Below are 27,676 nucleotides of genomic sequence, written 5' to 3'. Positions count from 1 at the left end.
TTCTTTTATCAAAAAAAAAAAAAAAAAATGTTCATTTGATGCAAGTTCGTCATTACACATCACAACTTTCATAATTTTTTTATTAGGAATGCTCATTTAAAGGCAATGGGGAAACCAGAAATTTCTTGTTATGGGGCATCCTAACTGAACATTTCAAACTTGAAGGGGCACTCATATGTAAAAAATTAAAAATTAATGAGGTTTTTATATATAAATAAATAATGTAAATTTAGTGGTCTGGTATGAGCAATTGCCCACTCCAGCCACAACGTGGCTCCGCCATTGTTTAAAGCAGGGGCGGAGGGAGGGGGGGGGCCGCCTAGGCCATGGCTCCACCCTGGCAAAATGAAAAAAAAAATTTACATTGAAAAGAAAAATATTTTTTAATCACTCTATATATTTTTTAGATTTAAATTTACTTTGGCCCTACTCAGATCCAGAGGTTGGACTGTTCTGGCTCCGCCACTGGTTTAAAGGTGTTCCGATGACACTTCAAAACCAGAGTTTTAAAGTATTCGGAATCGGATGCCACCAAAATTCTATTCTAAAAAACCCAGTTTTGATAAATCATGGTTTTGTAAAAGGAAATAAAAAGCCCGGCCGGGCCATTTTAGGTTATTCGAAGACAAGGCTTTGGAGGCGTTACCCAAACCCAAAGAAAAAAAATTAAAACTCATCGAAAATTGCTTTCGTTACAAAACTGGGTAAAATGAAGGTGTCATGCAAACGCCCCTTAATATTTTATTACTTGTGAATTGTCACCTGGGAAGGAAGGTTCCTTCGACGCAGTTGGTGGTGCGCTTTCATATTTTGTGGTCCATTTATAATGCAGCATGTCAAAGTGGCATTGATTGTCCTACACACATATATATATACTTACTTTATTAATAGTTTATATATATATATATATATATATATATATATATATATATATATATATATATATATATATATATAAAAGATTGTTAATAAAATAAGATGGAGCTATGAAGAACTATGTCCTGAATATGCGAAGCTTGTACACATCATCCCCTTCTAAATAGAATCTTAAGAAATTTTTTTACATTTTATGAGAAATTTAAAAAAAAAAAAACATTTGGAACAAAGTTTGAGAGTGCGAAGGTTCAAACTTTGTGTGACCGCTTGGGGACATATTTGAAGGGAAATGTATAACTCCCTTGGAATTGGGACCCACTTCACATGGTTGCTTGGACAACGGCATGCGTCTTAATTTTGTGACGAAAAAATATCCTCCGGCATCTTCCTCTGAGATGCTTTCTCGTCTTATGGCTTTCCGCGAAAGGACAAAATTCTATATTGGAGTTAAATTTTGCATATATTTCTTGTAACCGTCACATTTACAACTATTTCCAAAATAACCTTCACAATTTCTCCGGACAACAAATACCAGCATTATGGTGAGACATCGTAGAATACATGCTACAACTAAGTCAGTGATGAGATCCAGACTCTTTAAATATGATATTGAAAGTTTTTTTTTTTAAATCTAACTTTGTTAAGATATGTTGGTGCAAAATATATATTAAGTTGATCATTTTAGGTGATAATAGTATGTTTACAATAAGCTAGAATGAATAGCTCTCATAACATCAATAATAGAAAAAGCAACATGTGTTGTAAGACAACTTGGTTCAAAGCATTTTTTATATAAAAATTGTTTTTATAAATATACTAGGATGTGTATGTGTGTAATTTAAATATGTCAGACGGCAAATGTTGTTGTATAGTTAAAAATCAACAAACTTTATTATTAAAAAACAATAATCATTCATCCTCTCTCTCTCTCTCTATATATATATATATATATATATAATTTTTAAAGTTGTTCACACTTCGTCCACAATTTTAAAACTACAATTTTTTTTTATATATATCTAACTTTGTTAAGATATGTTGAGGCAAAATATATATTAAGTTAATCGTTTTAAGTTTAATAGTATGTTCATAATAAACAAAAATGAATAGCTCTCATAACATCAACCTTTTATAATAGAAAACCAACATGTGTTGGAAGACAACTTGATTCAAAGCATCTTTTTTATATAAAAATAGTTTTATAAATATATTAGGATGTGTGTGTTTGTAAGTTAAATCTGTCCGACCACAAATGTTGTTGGACAGTTAAAAATAATAAAATTCAATATTAAAAAACAATAATCATACCAAATGTTTACAATGTATTGAATAACAGATTTTTAATTTTTTGTTGTCTGGCAGCATTCGGCATTTGGTGCATATACAATGAATTGTGATCGATCAGTTTCAAGGTCCAAAAATGATTGTGGACTTCAAAAAATAATTAAAAAATAAGGTTGTGTGAAAGGAAAGAAATGAAAAATGGAAAAAACCAGCGACAAAGTGAGACCAAATTTTCATATAGAAAAATAAATAAACAACAGTGATGTTTAAAAAAAATCTATCCATAAGGTTGGTGCACGCAATAAGTTACCAAAAAGAAATAAATGTGTTATCATTTTCGATAAGAGACGAATTTTGTCACACCATCAGTGACTGGTACCGTTTTATTGTACTTCTCTGTCACAAAAGTAAAATGGACAGGACGACGAAATTAATTGATGAAATGAATAATACATTTAAGTTAGAGCCCATCAAAGCCTTGTATCTAACTGCTTCGGTGAGCAATAAAATTAAATAAACACAGTAATAAGTGTACAATATATGTTCATCCCCATGTGGCTGGAATAATTTGATCTCATCCTCTCTCTCTCTCTCTCTCTCTCGCTATATATATATATATATATATATATATATATATATATATATATATATATATATATATATATATATATATATATAAAATATTCTTTAAAGTTGTCCACACTTCACTTCAATATACTTTTTTCCACAATTTAAAAACTGAAATTATCAAATTTCTTGTGTATAAGAATGGCAAACTGATCCCTTTTATATTTGTTCACAAATGATATGTTTTTATATCAAATATTACATACATATTTAGACATAAAGCAAACTATAAATTGTGATTTAACAAAAATACCAACTACTTAAAGTATTGAAAAGACATCGATTCACAATGTTTTAGGTCGCGTTGGAATACAAATTTAAAAACATGTTTTTATAAAAAATTAAGTTTTCTAACATGTTGGTTTTCTAACTTACGTTTCAAAACATGATTTACGAAGGTGACTCCTCTGTTCAGCTCCCAACAGGCCCTAACAGTGAGCCTTCATCTCCCTTAAATTTTAAAAAATTTAAAAATTTATATGTAAAGTTAAAAAAATTAGTTTAATATATATAAAAAAACAAAAAAATTTATTCAGTTTCTCTTTGAAATTTTGAAATTATAGTGCTGCAAGAAAATCTTTACTTCGCCCCTGCCCACACCCTTTATTTCAAACTTTGATACGAGTGGTTGAATGCAGTAAATTAGAAAGAAATTGACTGTTTTATGAAAAATTGAGATTCTTGAGCACGTTCGTTTGATTTTTTTGGAAAAAAAATGTAAAAATCAGCTGGTTCGTTTGAGATTTTTGGAAAAAAGGTAAAAAAATATCTTATTCAACTTTAAAATGAAAAGGTGAAAAATATCGTAATAGGAGTAGAAGAATGATCTAGAAGGAAGGCAAAGAAGGCCTATAAAGGGAGGCCTCCTCTGGGAGTTCTCTTCATCGTTCTTCCACTCGAAAAGCCAGTCAGTCGAGAGGAAGTCGGAGTTAAGAGCGAGCTCGAGCGGACGGCCATGGCTGAGCGGAAAGTGTACGGCGCTTCCTTGTCGACGGCCACGATGAGGGCCGTCGCCTGCCTTTACGAGAAGGATCTTGACTTCGAGTTCGTCCAGGTCGACATGAGGGCCGGCGCTCACAAGCAGGAGCCGTTCATTTCCCTAAACGTATCGTATCGCTCTCTGTCCTCCTTATCTTTCTGTTTCAGGCGACTCGTTTTTCCTTACTCTGAACGGATGAACTCCGGATGTCGGCTTCGTTGAACCGATTAATGTTTTTTTTTTTCATAACTAAGACGTGAAGCGAGTTTTTTTTTCTGCTACGGATCTAACTAAAAAAGCAACATAAAGTTCAACACAAAAGACACTTTTAAGGGAGTTGTTCAAGTTTAAATCGATGCCTCGTAACTTTTAGAAATTGGAAGGTTTTGAGATCAAATTGCAACTTCGAACTGAAAGATCTTCATCTCAGGTGCATTTAGGGTCTAATTTGTTACAGTGACTCGGATTTTGAGTATGACGTCACTGCAGAACTCGGTCTTTTCCCGTTTTATCTGTTTGATCTCACTGAAATTTGAATCGGTCGATACGTAGCGAATGTTTTACGCAGAAAAGGGGAATTTCAGGATTTCCCTTATCACCTGTTTGGAAGGAATGTTGTGAACCCTGAGAATCTTAATTTCTGCTCTTATCCAAGCGCGTTTTCTTTTTCCTGAAAGAATATAAACATATCGGATGAGAAATTGACGAGCTGGCTTTGTTCTGACAGCCGTTTGGACAAGTTCCTGCATATCAGGAAGGCGATGCGACGTTCTTTGGTGAGTATTTCTCTAGTTCGTGATTTCTGTCCTTCTTCTTCTGTTTGGCCTTTTTCTCCAAATGACCAAGTTCGAGAACTCTATTTGTCAAGAACTTTACGCGTCCCGAGCTTCGTACATTTCCCAGAGAGTTCTTCCCTGAGAGGGGAGAAACCACGGGAGTCCAGGAATTTGTCGTTTTTCATTTACCCGTTCCCGACTTTTGTGATACTTGACTCCGTTTTGCGATCTCATGGGCGAACGTGGCCACATTTGGATCCATTCCTTGCAATACAAATCCAAAACCGCTCTCATCTCTTGGATCCTTTTTCTTCATTACAGATTTTTTTTCTCAATTATTTGCAGCATAAATGTGTTTTGGCTTTTTTACCACTGAATCATAATTTCCCAAAAAATTGAGTCTTTTCTGCCAAAATATGATGCTCTCAAAATTGATTCTTTTGTCCAAAAGATAATGTTGTGGACTTTATGCATACTTTTCTCAAGGCTCAGGAAGACTGGCCTAATGGGCCAGGCTTTTGTCTTGAAATGGAGCTGTCAAATCAGTTCATATCAAGGCAATTGGGTCAATTACCGATTCAATTGACTCGATTTATGAATTATTTAAAAATTTATAAATTAGAAATTATGTGTTTGAAAATGAAAATTTAAATATAAATGTTTGAAAAGATTTTTCTGCTGGAACCTTATTTAAATTTATGTTATTAATGGCGCAGTTTTTTACAATGAATTCCGTTTAATTATAAGATCTTTTTAAGTGCAAGAATCTGTTGTTGGCATCTTTCAATTACTTGGAGGTTCCCATTAAATTATTCAAAATTCATAATTTTTTTTGAGAAAATTTATTTTTCTTAACTCAGCGTGTAATGAAGTTTTGGTTGAGAACTTAACGTGGCTCTGAAACTAATGGCTAACTTGTTGGTATTACTGGTGCAGAGTCAAGGGCCATAAGCAAGTCCATAGCCTACAAGTACATGGATAGGGGCACTCAGCTCCTCGGCATGAGCCCAGAGGAGTCGGCCCAGGTCGGAGTGTGGACCGAGGTGGAAGCCCACCAGTTCGACCCACCGGCCTCCAAGCTCCTGTTCGAGTGCCTCTTCAAGCCCATGTTCATGGGCACCCCAACCGACGAGGCCGTGGTCGCCGAGAACGAGGCCAAGCTCGGCAAGGTTCTCGACGTCTACGAGGCGCGCCTCGGCAAGAGCAAGTACCTCGCCGGGCCCGACTTCAGCCTGGCCGACCTTCACCACCTGCCGGTCATCCACGTCCTGTTGAAGGTTCCCCGGGTGGCCGCGCTCTTCACCTCGCGCGAGCACGTCAACGCCTGGGTCAAGGACATCACGTCTCGACCGGCTTGGTGCAAGGTGGTTCAGACCTACAACTTCTGAGCTCGGAGTTGACCGTTGACTTTCTGTTTTTCTCTCTCTCTAGAGTGTGTGATCGAAATAATGCGTAGTTGGTGTGTTTGGTTCGCCGATTCGAAAGTCTTTGGTCCTTGTGTTGTTGTAGGGAGAGAAAAAGCACGGCAGCCTTTGTGTCTCGCTAGAGGCCAATAAATATTTGTTGTTTTTTATCCGCATCACACCTTTTGGCATGGTTTTCTTATCCTAATTTGGTTCCCTAACTTTTGTCTAGTCCAGTCCACCTAACCTGCACTTCTAGAAGCTGAATTTGAAATCCTTGACACATGTGGCGCATGCATCGCGCATATGATATATTATTTAATACACGTACGATATAATATGTCTCGTATTAATTGAGCATTATCCACGTCGATATGAACAAGTGACTTAATTTGAAATTTTCAATTGACAGAATCAAGGAAATGTTGCCTGCTTGTAGGATTTTAAAGCAATTAATTATTTATTTAACTTATAATTATGTTAATCATAGGCATTTAACTATTCTAACACTAATTTCCTAAACGCTGGCTTGATATGATCTTACAAGTTTTTTTTAATATTTTTATGGCATAAAACTTATTTAAATCACATTATTATTATTAATTTGTTTTTGTTTTTTTTTGTTTTTCTCTGGATGAAAACGTATTCAAGGGCCATGTGAGGAAGATATGAGGAACAAAAACGTCTAAACTTCACGCAAAATTTGGAGCTAACTTGCTTTCCAACGTCTAATTATCAATTTGTATAACAAAGAAGAAGCGCATACAACTATTGCCTCGAATGACGCTCGGTTCGGATCAAGTGGCCTTAAAGATCGTCTGAAGCGAAAGGGAAAAAAAAATGCATGTCCGGGAAATCGAACGTCGGTCAGTACCGTGGGAGGGAAGTATGATACCACGACACCAGATGCTCTAGTCGATGAATCAGATTACCTTTACCTTACATATGTGGCATGCAAAAGATTTGCATCTTCGAGGGACTGTAGAAAGATCGTATTAGAAGCCATTTAGTCGGATTTGATAAAGAGACCAGTATCCAATTACCGATTACAATTGGATTTTGAACTGCTGATAACGATCTGACTTGATGGGTTCAAATTTTTAAGGACTGTGTCATTGGAAGACTTATTGGGATAACACACGGTTTAAATGATGCCATGTTTTTGTTTCAGGAAATACTACACGGCTATGAATTTTACTTTTCTATTAAACAGTTAAACTCCGTACATAATTATATAATAATTGTCGCAACAAAGCATTATGTTTATAGAATATATTGTGGACAAGTTCATTTTAAAACTTTATTAAAACCAGAGATAAAAAAAGAGGTGAAAAAAAATCAGGCATGAATGAATTCAGGTTTGCTATTGACTTAAGCCACATATAAGGTCCTCATACCTCCATGTAAGTGGGTATTTGGATACACTTAAAGTACTTTTTAAATCAAAGTTGATTCAAACTAATTAATTTTATTTTGATTTATTTCTTTTCAACTTAGTTTTCACTATATTTTTTAGAGTTATCGATCGTTAAAATAAAATATTTTTATTTATATTACTTGTTTATTTAAATGCTGCATTCAATTATAATTTTGCAATATTGTGTGTACATACATATATATATATATATATATATATATATATATATATATGTCCATGCGTTACTCCAATTATTCGTGCATGCAATTTGTTAAAATTGCCGTACCATACTTTACCTATACTAGTATCATATCCAAACCATATCCATACCCATATAACTTATTCTTGCATGCAATTTGGATATAACTTATTGGTGCATGCAATTTAGAAGGCTTTTGTTATAGCAATAGAAGTAGCAGTGGAAGTTGCACATCTGCACAATAAGTTCACCAACGGCTCCAAATTGTAGATAGAGAAGTAGCGTAAGCTGAAAGAAGCAAAGCAAGAAGAAGAAGCAGGAGAAGAGGAGAAGAAAGCATAGAGGCCTAGGTTTCCTTCTAAGGGTTTCAAGAGGATTAAACCCTAAATTGAGGGTTGTCGGGCACAAATAGGCTAGCCTCTTAAGTTTCTCCGTAGCCGAGCAGATGGTTAGGGTGAGAGGGATTTCAGGAAATTCAGATAAAGATGAGTGTCCATGTTCATCTCGTAACTGTTAAACAGTTAAGAGATATTTAGGTAGGGCTCAATGGCCACTATCTAATATCTCTCACTTGGCCATGAGACCGTCAGTTTGCTTCCAGTATACGTGGGTTTTCTTCATTTAATTAGTTACGTAGTTTTTCATAATTAGTTTTTCTATTGTAACACAAATTTTGTTTAAGGTTTACAATGAGGTTTTCCATTCAATGGTTTTCCCTTTGCAACCATTCAAATATATTTTAACCTCGTATGAACCACTTGTTTTCAAAACAAGTATTCAGATATTCTCTTAGTTAAGGGATCAGCTACCATATCATTGGAAGACAACTAATCAACCGAGATTTTATTTTTCTTGATCATTTCATGAACATAATGGTATTTCACCATTATATGTTTACTTTTTAAGTTAACAACTCCATTTTTCATAAGAGATATCCCTGCCAGATTATCACAGTACAGTTGAACTGGTTCATGATCAAGATCTAATTTCAAGTGTTTTAAGAATCGATTTATCCAAACAACAAAAGTAATTGCAATATTACATGCAACCTCCTGAGTATGCTGAGCAACATGTCCCTGTTTCTTATAGGACCAGACTACTGTTCCACCTCTAAATAGGAAAACATACCCTGAAGTAGACTAACTGTCGTCTTTGCATCATGCAAAATCCGTGTCGAACTAGCCATCTAACGTTAGCTCATCTGCTTGATAGGACAATTGCAGTTTTTTCGATCTTTTAATATACCGAAAAATTCTTTTAACTGTTTGCCTATAGGGCCAAGCAATTACATACATGAAACTGCCAATAACTTGTGCATATGAACATTTAATTTTTGTTGTCCATCATGAAGACAATCACTGTTGCTTAAGTTTGCTACTTTAACTACATGAATCTCAATTGGTTTGGAGTCCAACATGCAGAATTTCTTTAAGATATAATCAATATATCGTTATTGGCTTAAACTAAGAATTATTGAGTTTATATCTCGAGTGATCTTTATTCCTAAGATTTAGAATTTTTCACATAAGTCCTTCATTTTGAAATTCTTGTTTAGTCAAGTCTTTGTTTTGAATATTATATAGTTACCATTTCCTCTTAGTAATATGTCATCGACATATAATGATAGGATACAGAAAATGCTCCCACTTTTCCATACATATACATAATGATATAGTTGGTTTGCAACGAACTCAAGTTTTGTAATTGCTTCCTAAAAGACAAAATAGCAATGTCTAGGCAACTGCTTCAAACCGTACAAAGATTTATTCAGCTTGTACGCTTTGCCTTTTTTTTCCTTGGTGGTATACCCCTGTGGTTGAGTCGTATGTATGGTTTCTTTCAACTCACCATTTTGGAAAGCATTTTTTATATCTATCTGACAAATATCCAAGTCATTGAATGTTGCGATAGCCAAAATTATTCTAGTTGATGCAAACTTTGCAGTCAACGAATAAGTTTCTGAGTAATCAATTCATTCTTTTTGAGAAAAACCTTTTACCACCACTCTGGTTTTTAATTTTTCTATTGATCCGTCAGCATTATACTTCTTCCTTAGCACCCATTTATATCTAATGGGTCTTCTATCGTTATGAAGATCTATTAATTCTCAGACTTTATTCTTTTCTATGAATTCAATTTCTTCATCTATAGCATTCACCCACTCTGACGATTCATGCGAGTTTATAGCTTCGTCATATGTTATATTGTCAAACATTTCGTCAATATCTCCTAAATAGTATAGCTCTTCTTCAAGATATACATAGTAATTGTTTAAATATGAAGAATCATTGTTTTCCACCGAAATTGCAAAACAATTTTCTAAAACCCTCTTTCAGCAATTTATAATAACTCTGAGGGTATTACAACACAATTTCATTTAAAATTCTAGGTTTTCACCGAAACAAACTTTCGCAAGCCTCTTTTTGAAAAAAAGATTTTAGCAAAATGTTGCGGCATTAATTTATGAAACTTATAACAGCGGTTTTGAATACCCTTTTGAAAAACCCCTTTTGAATTATTGTATTCATTTTCTTGTTTGTTCTCTCTCTCTCCTCTCGAGAGTCTCTCTTTCCTAAAGCGAAACCCAAGCAAAGGGTTACGTCTCCAGTGCCTCCAGCACTCCCTCTTCTCATTTTCTTCCACCGCCAATGAGAGAAACTCGTTCTCCCTTACTTCTAACGCACAAAGGCGGCAGGCAAGAGTTCGACGAGCCACCAACAATCTCATGCCCTTTTCCTCCATATTGGGGTTTTTGGGTCATCTTCTGTCGTCCAATGCTTTCAGCTCTCAAACCCACTGGACAGGGGCTTGGGTCGTTAGAAAAAAAAGAGCAGCGGTGATTTCCCGATTGTGAAGGTCAAAACAAAAAAAACAATAAAAGAAGGTTTTCGGCCACACAGTAAAGGAAGGTCTTCGGCCACAAAGACTGAGGCAAATCTCTTACTTTCTACTAGAAGAGATTGTTGGAGCTTTGCGAGGAATCTAGATAGCACACAAACAAAATATGCAGAAATCGAAAAAGACAATCATGATTCATGTGTTTCATATAGGGTGGAAGAATAACCTGTAGAGGCGACCGCCGACTGAATGTTGGCGGCTGTAGGAAGAACGGCTACAGCCCCTATAGAGTCGTTCCCTTGCGGAGGTAGCGGCGGCGGCGGCGGCAATGGGTTTTTCTCCTCAGCCATAGCAGCCCAGTGATGGGGACATGCAATTCACGTATGGCTAAGGGGACCGATTACCCAGACGGTAAAAACTGAATGTGTCTCACACCATCACAAGACACGAGTATTTATACTTAGGGTCCAAAACGGATATGGACCCGTATCAACGCAGGACTATCCAGATGGAAAAATCCCAACAATCTCCCACTAGTCCAAGTCGATATCAAGGGTAAACAAAATAAATGGATTAGCCTTAAAATCCATTCCAAGGTCCCACCTTGTTGTCTTACAAAACTTCTCAACAAACAAATGAGAATACAAAATAAATAGACAACAAACTTAATGAGAATCAACAAACTGTATGTGATCACATTCATAAATGTTTGCATAATAGTGTGTTTACATTGAACTACACAAACCCATCCTCTTAACATGTTCAAAGAACATACCAGATGCTAGCGCTTTAGTAAGAGGATCTGCAACCATATTTGTAGTTCCAATGTGTTGAATACACACTAGTTGATTCTCTGTCTTTTCCTTAACAACAAAATACTTAAGTTCCATATGCTTACAAGAAGTAGTACTTTTGTTGTTGTTGGAAAAATACACTGCAGTTTCATTATCACAGTGAACCTTAAGTGGTCTATCAATGGATTCCACTATCTTGAGCTGTGAAATGAAGTTCTTTATCCAAATTGCCTGTGATGTAGTCTCATATAATGCAATGAATTCTGCTTCCATGGTGTGAGCAGCAGTCACAGTCTGCTTTTTGCTCCCCCATGAGATGGCACCTCCTGATAGAAGGAAAACAAAACCAGTAGTAGACTTTCTACTATCGGTACATCCTCCAAGATCGGCATCAGAATAGCCAATCACTTCTAAATGGTCCACCTTGCGATATGTCAACATGTAATTTTGTCCCTTGCAAGTACCGCATGACTCTCTTTACGGCCTTCCAATGTGCCACGCTTGGATTAGACTGAAATCTACCAAGCATGCCAACAACAAAGGAAATGTCAGACCTAGTACAAATCTGCGCATACTGCAAGCTGCCAACCGCAGATGCATATGGAATGTTGATCATTTGTGCCTTTTAAAATTCGTCCTTTGGACAATCATTTAGGCTCAATTTATCCCCTTTAGCTATGGGTGCCGAAATAGGAGAACAATTCTCCATCCCATATCTTTTAAGAACTTTATTGATGTATGATGATTGGGAGAGACTTAAAACATATTTAGATCTGTCTCGACGAATCTCAATGCCAAGAACAAATGAAGCCTCACCCATGTCCTTCATCTCAAAATGAGATGCGAGAAAATGTTTGGTTTCTGTTAGCAATTGAAGATCATTTGAAGCAAGCAAAATGTCATCCACATATAAAGTCAAAATTATGAACTTACTCCCACATGTCTTAAGATACACACATCGATCAATGATGTTTTCTGTAAATCCAAAAGTCGTAATGACTTCGGAAAACTTAATGTACCATTGACGTGAGGCCTGTTTAAGTTCATAAATCACTTTATTAAGCTTGCAAACCAAATGATCTTTACCACTCTTAGAAAACCCTTGAGGTTGATCCATATATACCTCTTCGTCCAAATCACCATTCAAGAAAGCCGTTTTCACATCCATCTGATGTAGCTCTAAATCAAAATGAGCTACAAGTGCAAGGACAATCCTCATTGACTCTTTAGCAGAGACAGGTGAATATGTCTCATTATAGTCAATGCCCTCCATTTGTGTGAATCCTTTAGCAACCAATCTTGTCGTGTATCTCTCTATGTTGCCTTTAGAGTCCCTCTTGGTCTTATAGACTCATTTACATCCTACGGGTTTTACTCCTTCAAGCAACGACACAAGGCTCCACGTCTGGTTTTTAGCCATAGAGTCAAGTTCTACTTTTATGGCATTAATCCAGTGCCTATATTGTTTGCTTTCAACGGCTTCAACGAATGTGGAAGGATCATCATCAATATCTATGAAATCACTAGGCTCTTGTAGGTATACCACATAGTCTGATGATATGGCAGATCTCCTGGCCCTTGTAGATTTACGAACAGGTAATTGATCATTTTCAATTTGTATGTCTATATCATGTTCGTGTTCATCAGTATGATCTACGCTTAATTCATCTGGATCTGATGCATTGCCTGTATGATTTGTATTCATGTCATCCTGGGAGACAACGTAATCATACACATTTATATTCTCTTTATCAGGTCTACTTTCAGTATCCTGTATTTCCTCAAAATTGAGGTTTTATAATACATCTAACCCAAATGAGCCATCTTTCAGGAACTTAGCCTTATCTGTTTCCACAATATGTAGTGTATGAGATAGACAATAAAACCTATAGCCTTTCGATCTTTCAGGTTAACCAATAAAGAAACCACTGGTTGTTCTAGGATCAAAGGCTTTTATGTAGGGGTTATACAATTTAGCTTCAGCAGGACATCCCCATATGTGCATATAAGAAAGAGAAGGTTTCCTACCTGTCCATAACTCGTAAGGAGTTGTGGGAACAGCCTTAGTAGGAACCCTATTCTGTATATGCACTGCTGTCCTGAGAGCTTCACCCCACAAGGTTAAAAGGAGAGTAGAGTAATTTAGCATAGCTCGAACCATTTCTTTAAGCGTACGATTTCTTGTAGAGATACAAATACCGAGAATAGTCATCTATAAAGGTGACAAAATACTTTTCGCCTGTGTAACAAGGAGGGAAAGGTCCACAAATATCTGTGTGAACAATTCCTAATCTTTCAGTACATCGCTCGGCACCTTCTTTATATATGTTAGTTTGCTTTGCCTTTATGCAATCAACACATATGTCGTTATCTGTAAAATCAAGAGATCGTAAGATCCCTTCATTTAAGAGTCTACTTATTCTCTTTTCAGAGATATGACCCAAACGGCGGTGCCATAGCATGTATGAATCATCCTTTATGGTACTACGCTTATTGCCAATTATATTATGACTAGAAACCAACGATTCAGGAGATTGGATCTTCACATTCAACTTGTATAAACCATCACACAATATAGCAGAACCAATTTCAACAAGATCTTTATAAATCAACATTTTTGAATTTTCAAACTTTAAAAAAAAATCAAATTTGTCCAGTCTTGATACAGAAATTAAGTTTCTACTATATGATGAAACAAAGAAAACATCATGAAGATCCAAAACAAAGCCAGTATCAAGCCTAATCTGGCATTCTCCTACAGCTTTCACATGTAAGCACATTTTGTTTCCTGAGAAAATGTTCCTCTCATGTAGTGTTGGTTCACTTTTGCTCAGAAAGTCCTGTAAATTATTGACAATATGCACAGTAGCACCAGAGTCAATCCACCAGCTATTAATAGGAACATTTAACATATTACTTTCAAGTGAAACATATGACATGTTACCTTTCTTCTCTAACCAATTCTTGTACTTGATGCAGTCTGACTTCTTATGCCCCTTTTTCTTGCAAAAGAAACACTTTATAGGGGCTAAGTTAATCTGCGCAGTTTGACAAGCAGTTTGTCCTGTTGACTTCTTCTTGGCACTTATTTTCATTGAACTTTTCTTTATGCCAACTTTACCAGCCCCAGAGTGAAAAACCATATGTGCACTTTGCAACTTCTCACCCTTCATTCTTTCCTCCTCTTCAACACACTTAGACATCAATTCATTGAATGTCCATTCAGTATTATGTGTGTTGTAACTGATCTTAAAAGGAGTGTATTCAGCTGGTAAAGAGGTCAAAGTAAAGAATACCAAGAATGATTCAGAAATAGTCAACTTCATGTCATTCAATTGAGAAGCAATGTTCCTCATTTCTAACATATGCTGGCGAATGTTACCCCCTCCTTGATATTTCATAGATATTAACTTTGACATTAGGGTACTGGCTCTGGCTTTATGAGAACTGACAAATTGAGCGTCAACTGCATCCAAGAACTCTCTCACCGATCTACAAGGTGGGATAGCACCACGTATGTTCTTAGCGACCCTTGATTGCAAATGCAGCAAGTTTAGTCGGTTAGAACGCTCCCACTTGTCAAAATACACTATTTCATTATGTGTACTTTCTGGTGTAAGAGGTGGTGGCTCAGGTCGCCTCAAAGCCATATCTAGATCCATATACCCTAATGTAAACACAACATTTTCTTTCCATTCAGCATAATTTGAATCATCAAGTAAAGGGATAGAATTTGAGCTATTAAAATAAATAGATCAAGGCACTGCAGACGACAAAAGACATCTATAAGTTGACATGCATTATATGAGACAAACCATATGGAACAGTAAACCAAATAAAGGCTCTTTATGTCTACTATTTCCAAGACAAATACCCAGGGTCATTAGGATACTACTTTGGTAATATATCTAATACGCACATGTATTCCGTCTTAACTTTATCTAGTAAAACTAGGAAATGTAAATCCAAACTATAGTTAAGCATAACACATTTGGGTGTAAAATGACAGAACTATGTAAGGATCTATTTTCCTATTTTACTCTACTTATTCTCCTGAACATAACACACTATCTTTGGGTAATTATGCTACTTCAAATGAAAATAAGTACAACATGAAACACTAATGTGCCTTTAAATCATGCGTAGTCACTTTGGTGAGGTATAACATGATTTAACTAATCACATGCTCCTTACATTAGCGTTATCGTACAACTTTATGATAATGCAATAAAATTTAACTTTAGCATAGTCCTAAACAAAACATGATACAAAAAAAATAATATGTCACAATAACACATTTAAAAATGAAATACACGAATCACATGAATCGTTTCTGCATAATCAACTTAATGCTATCTAAATTATTCATTAAAGCTCCATAAAACATAATGAATCGGTCCCGTATCGATCTAAAATGATCGAACCAATCTATTAAACACCTTAAATAGGCATAAAAACACATATACCAGCTTCCTCTAGCTTAGAACCGGTCCCGTATCAGTCCTAAATGGACCGAACCTGTGGAAAACTAGATGAACTGGTCTGAAAAGGGAAAGAACCGGTCTCAAACAACTCTGAATCGGTTTGAAAAGACCTGAATCGGTTCTGAAATTGAATGAACCGGTCTGAAAATCAACTGAACTGGTCCAGAAAATATCCGAAACAGTCCCAAAATGCTCGAACCGGTCTTGAAACGGATCGTATCGGTTCTTAAACGAACTGAAACGGTTCTGAAACGAACCGAATCGATTCTGTTTATAAAATCAGACCGAATGGATACGGATCGGGGTCGACAGGACCCGACCCGATCCAAAAAGAAATGAAAAACGGCGGGCGGGCGGAAGACGAGCGGGAACGGGGTTTTTTTTTTTTTTTAACGAGACGCCTTCCACCACGGGCCTGGATCGGTTCCGAAAAGAACCCCGACTCGGACCCGCCCGACCTGTAGGGCGCGGCAGTTTCGGGAAAACGAAACGCCCCCCACCGCCGCTGCCCTAGCCCAACGGCAGGGGTGATGGGGCGGCGGGAGATGTTTCAGATAGCCCTCCCACCAGCCGTGGGACGTCTCCGGCAGTCGCCTGGCGCCGTCCGGCACCCGGCGACACCGCCGGCCACTCCCAGTGGCTGGTGGGCAAGGACGCCCCGCCTCCTTCTTCTTTGATGCTGTAAACAGAAAACGAAGGGGGAGGCGTCGGGCGATCCTCATACCCGCCTCCCGCCGCCTGAGGATGGCGGCCGGACGTCGCAGGGGTTTGAGCGGTCCACGGCTCCACGCCTGAATGTCCATCCCTCTTCCCGTTTCCCCTTTTCCCTCTTTTCCCTTTTCTTCAAATTAGGGGCGTCTGCAACGGCGGCGGGAGAAGCCACCGGCGAACCTCCCTTCCCAACGACACCCTTCAACGGAAGGCCAATGCCTTCCCCTTTTCCTTTTCACTTCTTTCACGTTTCTGCCCTATTCCCATTACGTGAAAACAGAATGCAAATGGAAAACGCGCAGAGGAATCGTGGTGTGGGCCCATAACCCATTGTTGGAGCTTTGCGAGGAATCTAGATAGCACACAAACGAAATATGCAGAAATCGAAAGACATTCATGATTCATGTGTTTCATATAGGGCAGAAGAAGAACCTATAGAGGCGACCGCCGACTGAATGTCGGCGGCTGTAGGAAGAACGGCTACAGTCCCTATAGAGTCGTTCCCCTACGGAGGTAGCGGCGGCGGCGGCGGCAATGGGTTTCTCTCCTCAGCCATAGCAGCCCAGTGATGGGGACAGGCAATTCACGTATGGCTAAGGGGACCGATTACCCAGACGGTAAAAACTGAATGTGTCTCACACCATCACAAGACACGAGTATTTATACTTAGGGTCCGAAATGGATATGGACCTGTATCGACACAGGACTATCCAGATGGGGAAATCCCAACAGAGATAACCAAACACAGTATGTCTAGCACAAATTGAACTTCATGTCCCTAAACAGGGAATGTGTTGAAGACACTGATAGCTAGTCGACAGAAGGAGGCTGGAGCAAAGAGGTCGAGAATAAAGAAACCGGTCATTCGGGGTCCAAGGGAAAAGGGAGCAGTCCCTTACTCTTCCCTTTTTCCTTTAGTATTCTCTTGTTTAGCGAGCAGAGTATGTTCTGCTTACTGTCGTTCTCTCGGTCTCTCACGAACATAGAATAAAGAGAAAAACGACATACTATAGAAACAGGGAATTCCAAACCCAATCATTACTATCATACTTCATGATTGAACTCAGTTTAGCCTAGCATGCTTTGTTTTCAGTAAATGGATCACAGCATGGCACACGCATGATACACAGGCAACACACATGCTTCACAGTAGTATTCTGCACAGGCACCACAGTAGTCGAAATCACTTATTGTGTTCGATAGGTATGTCTCTAATACCACTGTTGGAACAAATGAAGTGGCAGCGGAAGTTGCAAGTCGTCTCCTGCGCAGTATATTCACCAGAGGCTCCCAATGCTCAAGTGAAGAAGCAGCGATTAGTCCCATGTGGAAAACAGCAAAGCAAGAGGAAGAGAAAGAAGAAGAAGAAGAGCAAGTTAGATGTAGGGGATTCCTTCTAAGGGGCTCCTCTCAAATCTTCTACTCAAGATTTATCATTATACATTAAGTGTTGTTGGGTATAAATAGTCAGCCCCTTAGGTTTTCCCCAAATCCCAGCAGCGGTTAGCATAAGAGATTTTTTAGGAAAATGTTGAGATAAAGATGAACTTTATCTTGTGTTGTGAGAGGTTTTGAGTCAATCTCGTAACTGCCTTGCAATTACGAGATATCCGGATAGAGCTCACTGGCCACTATCCAACAATATATATATATACTCAAAGCTTATTGGTAAATAAGATGGAGCTATGAAGAACTATGTCCTGAATATGCGAAGCTTGTATAAATCATCCCCTTTTAAATAAAATTTTTACATTTTATGAGAAATAATGAAAAAAAAACATTTGGAAGAAAGGTTGAGTGCGTCAAACTTGGTAACGAGACGTTTTATTGATATCCTGGTTTTGCCACCAAGTTGTCATTTCAGCTTACTGGAATGACTTCAAAACCGAGTTGTGTGAGAATTCAATTTTGTCAAAACCAAGTTTAACTTTTCATAGACTGCACCCAGAAAAACATGTCTCTCTTAGTCTTTAAGTTTTCCAAATAAAATTCTTTTTTTTTATTGGTTGTTGTAATCCAAACATTCAAACCATGATTTAGAAATTGAATTTTGAATGAGTTTTCACAAAGCCAAGTTCTTTAATTTTGACACCCTTTAGGACTTTGAGGCTAAATCATATCAAAAGTTTAATACTCAAGTTAAATAAAATCAAAAGTTAAATGCTTAAGGTGTTGTTTGGCAGCAAAGACATTTTGTAAGTGTCCTATAAATATACTTCAAATATTAAGGTAGGTTCATTAGACACAACAAGTCTTATTTCATGAACTTTCTCTAATTTTAAACGTAAATTTACAAGACACTCACAAAGTGGTAGGTCTTTATGCATTGGCCATTTTGGACATGTTCATCATAAAAAGTTAATTGAAAAAAAAATATTAAAGTAATGTTTGGATGACATTTCAAAACAAATTTTTTGAGTCAACGTATTTTTTTTGAAGTTCTCTTTAGTGTCTGAATTACACCTTTAAAAATAATAATTGTCAATAGAACGAAGAAGGTGTGGAGAGTTAAGGAGATGGTAATCAAGGGTATTGCTCGTCACTTGAACATAGAAGGGGTGCAGAGGAATGAGGATGGGGAAGATGTGCGAGCTCGTATTTTTTGTCACTGGAACCAGGAGCATGTTCATACCCATGGATGGGTTAAAAACCAGTGGTGGACGGGAAGTTATTTCTCTTTTACGAGTGAGCCACAGATCTTTCGGATAATAGCTGTCTACATGCCAAATAACCCTCTTCTGCGACACAACAGCTTTGCAGAGCTGGGACTTTTTTTTAATGCGCAAGACATTTCTACTTTGATCTTTGGGGATTTTAATGCTATGCATAACAGCTTCAACAAAACAGGTCAAGCTCCGACTGCCCAAGCATATATTGATTTTTATAGGTTCATCCTATCTTCCAATTTGAATGAGCTATATAACAACCAAAGCAACTATACTTGGTCCAATAGGCGCCAAGGAAATGATATGATCATATGCAAACTTGATTGGGGATTCACAAATTCTGCATGAGAGAGACAGACCGATATAGTATGTGCTCTTTATACGTCCCCCCGAGCCACTTCAGACCATAAGGTGATTATGGTCAAGATGGAGAGTCCTCTATGGCAAAGTAAGAACAGAAGATACTTTAGACTCATTAAACCTTGGCTGCTGACCTGGGAAGGCCACCATGTTATCAGTGAAGCTTGAGGGGAAGCGGTGCAGGGTTGTTCTACGCTGCGGGTCTTTCAAAAGCTTGAGGTGGTTAAGCACAACCTGATAAGCTGGAACAGAAATTCTTTTAGGTGTATTGAGGAGAACATAAAATCCCCACAACATGAGCTGAGTTAAGCTCAAGTGAATAGTGAGACAGGGGATAGGTGGGCATCCAGGGAAGAGGAATCCATCAAGAGAAAGCTTGAGCAGGCATTACACTTTCAAGAGATTATATGAAAGGAAAAGTCCAGAGTTAGGTGGTTATTAGATGGTGAGGAAAACATGCACTTCTTCCAAACAATAGCCAACAATAGATCAAGCAGGAATTGCATTGTAGATCTTCAGGTGGCTGGACAATCCTTTTCCTCACCCGACAACGTGTTGAAAGTAGCTAGCAGCTATTTTGAATGCTTCGTTAGTGATGATAAGGAGAGTAGCGATATCACTAATGATATTTGGGAGGGAGATCTTGTCACGGCAAAGGAGAACTCATCCCTTTTGGGACCAATCACCTACGCGGAAGTCAAGGAAGCAGTTATGTCTCTTGATAAAGACAGTGTTTCGAGACATGATGTGTTCCCGAACTCTTTCTATCAAATTATGTGGGAGGAGATTGGACAATATATATGGAGCATGGTGGACAATTTTTTGAGAACATAAAAGATGGTGCGAAGTTTGAACAAAACTTACTTGATGCTCACCCCCAAGAAAATAGGAGTTTGCCGGATTGAGAACTTTAGGCCAATTGCCCTTTGCATGGTGATTGTTAAAGTTATGGTTCAGCGCATGAAGAAGATCATGTCCCAATTGATTGGGATAACTCGAGGGGCTTTTGTCAAGTCAAGGGTGATCCATGATCATATTGGCATGGCCAATGAGCTGATATATTTTTTTGGCAAGAGGAAAGAGGCAGTGGCTTGTCTCAAACTCGATATCTCAAAAGCATATGATAGAATATCTTGGAGGTTCCTGCAAAACAGCCTTTTTTACCTGAGATTTCACCCATCATGGGTGGAAAGAGTCATGGTTTGTATTTGCTTGGTCTCCTATGAAGTGATGATTAATGGTGAAGTGGGGAGAAATTTAACTGTTGTGAGGGGTGTTAGGCAAGGCGACCCGATGTCCCTCTACCTTTTCATTCTAGTAATGAAAATGGTCGCTTGGTATCTTAAGGGACAAATAGTGAGGAGGGTCATACGCCTCCCCTCCTCAGTTAGAGCCAAACCTGATGTCCACTGTCTAATGTTTGCAGATGATTTCCTGTTGCTTAGTGTTGCCTCAGTTAAATCGCTTACCAGTATCAAGAGTTTCCTTAACCAGTTAGAAGAGAGAGTGGACTTCATAATCAATAACTCCAAATCATTTTGTTTACCTTTGGCGTAGATTGGTAATTTTTGGATGCAATATTTCTCTCTCCCGCATGATGTAATGAAGAAGCTTGGGAGATGTATAGCCGGTTTCCTTTGAGCTGATACGGAGGACAACCGACATATTCACCAAATAGTCTGGCATTCATTGTGTAAGCCCAAAGCGGAAGGAGGGATTGGAGTATGCCTTCTTGACGATGTTAATGATTCCCTTCTAGTGAGCAGACTTTGCTCTTCTTAAATAACAACTCCCTCTTTGCTCAGTGGTGTAGAGCAAGATACCTTAAATCCAAGAGTTTGTGGACTGTGTAAAAACCATGGAGGGGATTGCTGGAAAAAGATAGAAAACTGGGTGAGGTGGAAAATTGGTGATGGCAAATCAGTCTCTTTCTAGTCAGATTGGTGGCATGACGAAATTCTAGTGAAATCAATGAGTGGGGTCAGCTGAAGCTTTCAGTGGCTGAGGTAAAGGAGATGGGTGTGGCTAGACTAGCTCTGCCGAGCAAGGCATTTGACGTGACTGGGTGTATTCAACTAGCTAGTGCAGCCGACCAACTAGTTAGTAATGCCCAAGCCCTCAATGATCTAAGCTCTAGGTGGATCTAGGAAGCCATAAGGAAGAAGTGTGATCATGACGGCTGGAGGAAGGGTATATGGAACAGACACATCCAAGCTAGAGCAAGTTGGACTACTTACATCACCAGCTATATGAGACTGACCACTCAAGGCAGATTATAAAGGCACGAAGTGCATTTGGCAAATAGATGTCACCTATGCAGAAGGGAGGAGGAAAGCAATGTGCATGTTATGTTCAAGTGTTCAGTAGTGCCAAAGGTGTGGAGAAGGGCGATTGCAAAAATCAAAATATAGATAAAGAAATCCAGCTTTGGAGTAACGTATCGTTCAAGACTAAATGGCTTAGGAAATGTTTGATGTTGTTATTCCCAATCATGGTATGGAAGTTGTGGTGGTTTAGGAATGAAGTGGCACATGAGAGAGTGATCACAGTTACAACTGAACATATTTTCTCTGTTGTATGGTGCTCAGCTAAGGAGGTTTTTCAAAGTATGCAGCTGAAGGACGAGGAGCAAAAGGCAATGTCGACCTGGCTGGTGACTGGAATCTTGTGTAAGGGCAGGCTCTCAAGCTTAAACAAGGAAGCCAATGTGCTTCAAAATGTCACCTGCAAGAAGGGCGTAAAAACCATGGGGATGGGCTTGTGGAGATTGAGAGATATGGAATCTAGTGAGGCCCTACTTATTGAAGGTCGCTCTCTGGACGATGAGGCTGAATTGCACATGTTGAATGGTTGGCTGCAATCTATGGCGAAAGTCAATAGCAATTTTGGGATCATAACGAACAATAAAGGCTGGAAGTGTAGACTCAGAGCGATGCTGGAAGGCAAAAGACCGATTAATCAGAAATGCCAACATATTAGGGCACTCAGTCACCGTCTAAGTGCACGTTGCCAACTGCCTACATTAGAGGATGGGGAGCATATGTGTCAGTATGGGGAAAGAGATGGGAGGGATGATGGTGGTTAATGCTATAAGCATTATGAGCTAATCTTAGTGCTTAAAGTCCTGTGCCTTTTTATGAAGAGCAGCTACTCTGGTGGTAGGTTGGCCTTTTGGTGGTGGTGTAGCTGGTGGTAGGTTGCCCTTTTGGTGGTGGTTTTGGGGCAGCCGGCTTATGCTTGCCTTTGCCTGAGTTATAAGCTTTACAGCTACTGTTGGTGCTTAAAGTCCTGTGCCTTTTAATGAAGAGTAGCTATTCTGGTGGTAGGTTGGCCTTTTGGTGGTGGTTTTGGGGCAGCTGTGTTGGTTTATGCTTGCCTGAGTTTTTATCTCCTACTATGGCTGTCTTAATTTTGTGAAAAAAAACGTCCGGCATCTCTTCTGAGACGCTTTCTCGTCTTATGGCTTTCCGCCAAAGGACAAATTTCTATATTAGACTTAAATTTTATATATATTTCTTATAACCATCACATTTACAATGATTTCCAAAATAACCATCACATTTTCTGCGGATCACAAATACCAGCATTATGGTCAGATATCGTAGAATACAAGCTTCATCAAAAACTGATGGCAGAACTCCTAAAATTTCAATTTTACTTTTGTTTTTCAACAAACCCGGTGGTTCGATGGTTTGCTTCGAATTAGATGACAGTTTTATAAACATGTATTGTTTTTTGAGACCCAGTGCTGCCCACACATGCGCATCCGACTCAGCCCCTATGTTGTACACACAACTCTCTCTCACTCTCTCACTCTCTCTCTCTTGGTGAGGTTTCTACCAATCACTATATATATATATATATATATATATATATATATATATATATATATATATATATATATATATATATATATATATATATATATATAATGTGTATATATTAGAAACCAGACCTTAAAGACTCTTTAAATATGATATTGAAAGTGTTTTTTTTTTATATCAAACTTTGTTAAGATATGACTATATGTTGATGCAAAATATATATTAAGTTAATCGTTTTAGGTTTTAATAGTATGTCAACATTTTGATAATATAAAAACCAACATGTGTTGTAAGACAACTTGATTCAAAGCATTTTTTACATCAACATAGTTTTTATAAATATATTAGGATGTGTGTGTTTGTAATTTTTTGTCGGACGACAAATGTTGTTGGTTAGTTAAAAATAATAAAATTTATTATTAAAAAACAATAATCATACCGATTATGTACAATGTTTTCAACAACAGGTTTTTAATTTTTCGGTTGTCCAGCAATATTGGGCATTTGCTGCATATATAATGAATTGTGGTTGATCAGTTCCAAGGTAAAAAAAAAAAAGACTCTGACCTTCAAAAAATAAATAAAAAATAAGGTTGAGCGAAAGAGGTGGGGAAAGAAAGGAAAAAGGGGAAAAAAAACCAGCGAAAAAGTGAGACCAAATTTTCATATACAAAAATAAATAAACAACAGTGAAGTTAAAAAAAAAAAATCTATCCATAAGGTCGGTGAACGCAATAAATTACCAAAAGAAATAAGTGTGTGATCATTTTCGGTAGGAGACGAATTTAGTCACGCCATCAGTGTTGTAGTTATTTATCACGGAAGCAAAAAGGACGGTACGCCGTAATTAAGTGATGAAATGAATAATACACGTAAGTTACAGCCCATTAAAACCTTGTACTCAAGTGCTTAGGAGAATTTAATCTCATCTCTCTCTCTCTCTCTCTCTATCTATATATATATATATATATATATATATATTTAAAGTTGTCCACACTTCACGTCAATATACTTTTTTTCCCACAATTTAAAGATTGCAATTATCAAATTTCTTGTGTATAGGAATGGTAAACTGATCCCTTTTTATATTTGTTCACAAATGATATGTTCTTATATCAAATACTACATACATATTTAGGCATAAAGCAAACTATAAATTGTGATTTAACAAAAATACGAACTACTTAATATATTGAAAAGACATCGATTCACAATGTTTTAGGTTGCGTTGGAATGAGAGGTGGGCTTCCACAGCATCCTTTAGAAATGAAACGAGTGGTTGAATGCAGTAAATTGGAAAGAAATTTACTGTTTCATGCAAAATTGAGATTCTTGAGCACGTTCGTTTGATTTTTTTGGAAAAAAAAGTGAAAATCAGCTGGTTCTTTTGAGATTTTTGGAAAACAGGTGAAAAAAATATCTTATTCAACTTTAAAATGAAAAGGTGAAAAATATCGTAATAAGAGTAGAAGAATGATCTAAAAGGAAGGCAAAGCGGGCCTATAAAGGGAGGCCTCCTCCGGGAGTTCTCTTCAATCGTTCTTCCACTGGAAAAGCCAGTCAGTCGAGAGGAAGTCGGAGTTAAGAGCGAGCTCGAGCGGACGGCCATGGCTGAGCGGAAAGTGTACGGTGCTTCCTTTTCGAGGGCCACGATGAGGGCCGTCGCCTGCCTTTACGAGAAGGATCTTGACTTCGAGTTCGTCCAGGTCGACATGAGGGCCGGAGCTCACAAGCAGGAGCCGTTCATTTCCCTAAACGTATCGTATCGCTCTCTGTCCTCCTTATCTTTCCGTTTCAGGCGACTCGTTTTTCCTTACTCCGAACGGATGAACTCCGGATGTCGGCTTCTTTGAACCGATTAATGGTTTTTTTTTTCATAACTAAGACGGGAAGGAAGTTTTTTTTTTTTTGTTTGCATGTGGAGCTAGGATTTTATTTAGGAGCGGTTCAAACCATATGCGGGTCGTGGCAGCGACGGGTCAAACCAAACTAAAAAATTTTGATTTTTTTCATATAAAAAAAATCTTTTTTGGGCTCACTCGGACCATGGCCCGAGTGGGCCCCCCTCCCTTTGCCCCTGGTTGGAGGGAAAGAGAGGGAACTGAAGGGACGAAAATGGAGGGAAATGAAAGATAAAAGAAAGGAAAATGAAAGAAAAGAGGTGATTAAAAAGATTTTTTGGATAAAAAAGAAAGAAAATACTAAAATCTTCCTTCGTTTTTTTTAGACTTACGTCCTCATGGGTAAAAAAAACTTTTGATCTTGCTTTTCTTTCATTTTTCTCTCAATCAGTTTCATTTGAGAGGTATTGGATTTACACTAATCTATCATTTCCTTTCTTTCTCTTTCCTTTCATTTTCCTCGCAGTCAAACACAATTGTCATTTTTTCTTTCTTTCCTTCCTTTTTAATTAGCCAACCAAACAAAGGAGGGAATGTTCAATCACTCTCTTTCCCTCCAACCAAACACACTGTTAAAAGGAGCTGTTCAAATTTAAATCGATGCCTCGTAACTTTAAGAAATTGGAAGTCTTTGAGATCAAATTGCAACTTCAAACTGAAAGATCTTCATCTCAGGTGCATTTAGGGTCTAATTTGTTACAGTGACACTCGGATTTTGAGTATGACGTCACTGCAGAACTCGATCTTTTCCCGTTTTAAATGTTTGATCTCAACTGAAATTTGAATCGGTCGATACGTAGCGAATGTTTTACGCAGAAAAGGGGAATTTCAGGATTTTCCCTTATCACCTGTTTGGAAGGAACGTTGTGAACCCTGAGAATCTTGATTTCTGCTCTTATCCAAGCGCGTTTTCTTTTTCCTGAAAGAATATAAACATATCGGATGAGAAATTGACGAGCTGGCTTTGTTCTGACAGCCGTTTGGACAAGTTCCTGCATATCAGGAAGGCGATGCGACGTTCTTTGGTGGGTATTTCTCTAGTTCGTGATTTCTGTTCTTCTTCTTCTGTTTGGCCTTTTTCTCCAAATGACCAAGTTCGAGAACTCTATTTGTCAAGAACTTTACGCGTCCCGAGCTTCGTACATTTCAAAATTTAGAAATTAGACATTATGTGTTTGAAAATGGAAATTTGAATATAATTTTTTAAAAATATTTTTATGTTGGAACCTTATTTAAATTTATGTTATGAATGGCGCAGCTTTTTTATAATGAATTCCGATTAATTGAAAGATCTTTTTAAGTGGCTGTTGGCATTTTTCAATTGCCTGGATGTTCCCATTAAATTATTCAAAATTCATAATTTTTTTCGAGAAAATTTATTTTGGTTAACTCACCTTGTAATAAAGTTTTGGTTGAGAACATAACGTGCCTCTGAAACTAAGGGCTAACTTATGGTGCAGAGTCAAGGGCCATAAGCAAGTTCATAGCCTACAAGTACATGGATAGGTGCACTCAGCTCCTCGGCAAGAGCCCAGAGGAGTCGGCCCAGGTCGGAGTGTGGACCGAGGTGGAAGCCCACCAGTTCGACCCACCGGCCTCCATGCTCCTGTTCGAGTGCCACTTCAAGCCCATGTTCATGGGCACCCCAACCGACGAGGCCGTGGTTGCCGAGAACGAGGCCAAGCTCGGCAAGGTCCTCGACGTCTACGAGGCGCGCCTCGGCAAGAGCAAGTACCTCGTCGGGCCCGACTTCAGCCTGGCCGACCTTCACCACCTGCCGGTCATCCACGTCCTGTTGAAGTTTCCCCGGGTGGCCACGCTCTTTACCTCGCGCAAGCACGTCAATGCCTGGGTCAAGGACATCACGTCTCGACCTGCTTGGTGCAAGGTGGTTCAGACCTACAACTTCTGAGCTCAGAGTTGACCGTAAACTTTCTGTTTTTTTTTCTCTCTCTCGAGTGTGTGGGATCTAAATAATGCGTAGTTGGTGTGTTTGGTGCGCCGATTCGAAAGAGTCTTTGGTCCATGTGTTGTTGTAGGGAGAGAAAAAGCACGGCAGCCTTGGCCAATAAATATTTGTTGTTTTTTTATCTGCGTCACACCTTTTGGCATGGTTTTCTTATCCTAATTTGGTTCCTTTTAACTTTTGTCTAGTCCAATCCACCTAACCTGCACTTCTGGAAGCTGAATTTGAAATCCTTGACACATGTGGCGCATGCATCGCGCATATAGTATATTATTTAATACACCTACGATATAATATGTCTCGTATTAATTGAGCATTATCCACGTGGATATGTACAAGTGACTTAATTTGAAATTTTCAGTTGACAAAATCAAGGAAATGTTGCCTTCATGTAGAATTTTAAATCAATTAATTATTTATTTAACTTTTAATTATGTTAATGATAGGCATTTAACTATTCTGATAATAATTACCCAAACGCTGGCTTGATATGATCTTAGAAGTTTTTCTTAACTACTTTTATGGCATAAAACTTATTTAAATCACATTATTATTATTATTATTATTTTGT

General features: G+C 38.0%; 1 protein-coding gene across 4 annotated transcripts; it reads left to right on the top strand.

Moving 5' to 3' along the window:
- The first annotated feature begins 3,652 nt into the window (after positions 1-3,652).
- Positions 3,653-27,264, top strand: LOC116254304 (glutathione S-transferase-like). 4 transcript variants are annotated; one of them, XM_050078081.1, is made up of 3 exons: positions 3,653-3,892; positions 26,116-26,164; positions 26,600-27,222. In XM_050078081.1, the coding sequence occupies exons 1-3, from the start codon at positions 3,743-3,745 to the stop codon at positions 27,049-27,051; spliced, it is 651 nt and encodes a 216-aa protein (XP_049934038.1). In that variant the 5' UTR covers positions 3,653-3,742; the 3' UTR covers positions 27,052-27,222. The 4 variants fall into 4 exon arrangements, with proteins under 4 accessions (XP_049934038.1, XP_049934037.1, XP_031486589.1 ...); XM_050078080.1 differs by lacking the exon at positions 26,116-26,164 and adding an exon at positions 4,494-4,542 and having other exon boundaries at positions 3,654-3,892; positions 26,600-27,211; XM_031630729.2 differs by lacking the exons at positions 26,116-26,164; positions 26,600-27,222 and adding exons at positions 4,494-4,542; positions 5,479-6,115 and having other exon boundaries at positions 3,655-3,892.
- The last annotated feature ends 412 nt before the right edge of the window (positions 27,265-27,676 follow it).

The sequence above is a fragment of the Nymphaea colorata genome, chromosome 5 (assembly GCF_008831285.2).
Source record: "Nymphaea colorata isolate Beijing-Zhang1983 chromosome 5, ASM883128v2, whole genome shotgun sequence".
Taxonomy (NCBI): Eukaryota; Viridiplantae; Streptophyta; class Magnoliopsida; order Nymphaeales; family Nymphaeaceae; genus Nymphaea; species Nymphaea colorata.
Note: the sequence above shows the minus strand (reverse complement) of the source record. Positions and strands in the feature narration are given on the sequence as shown.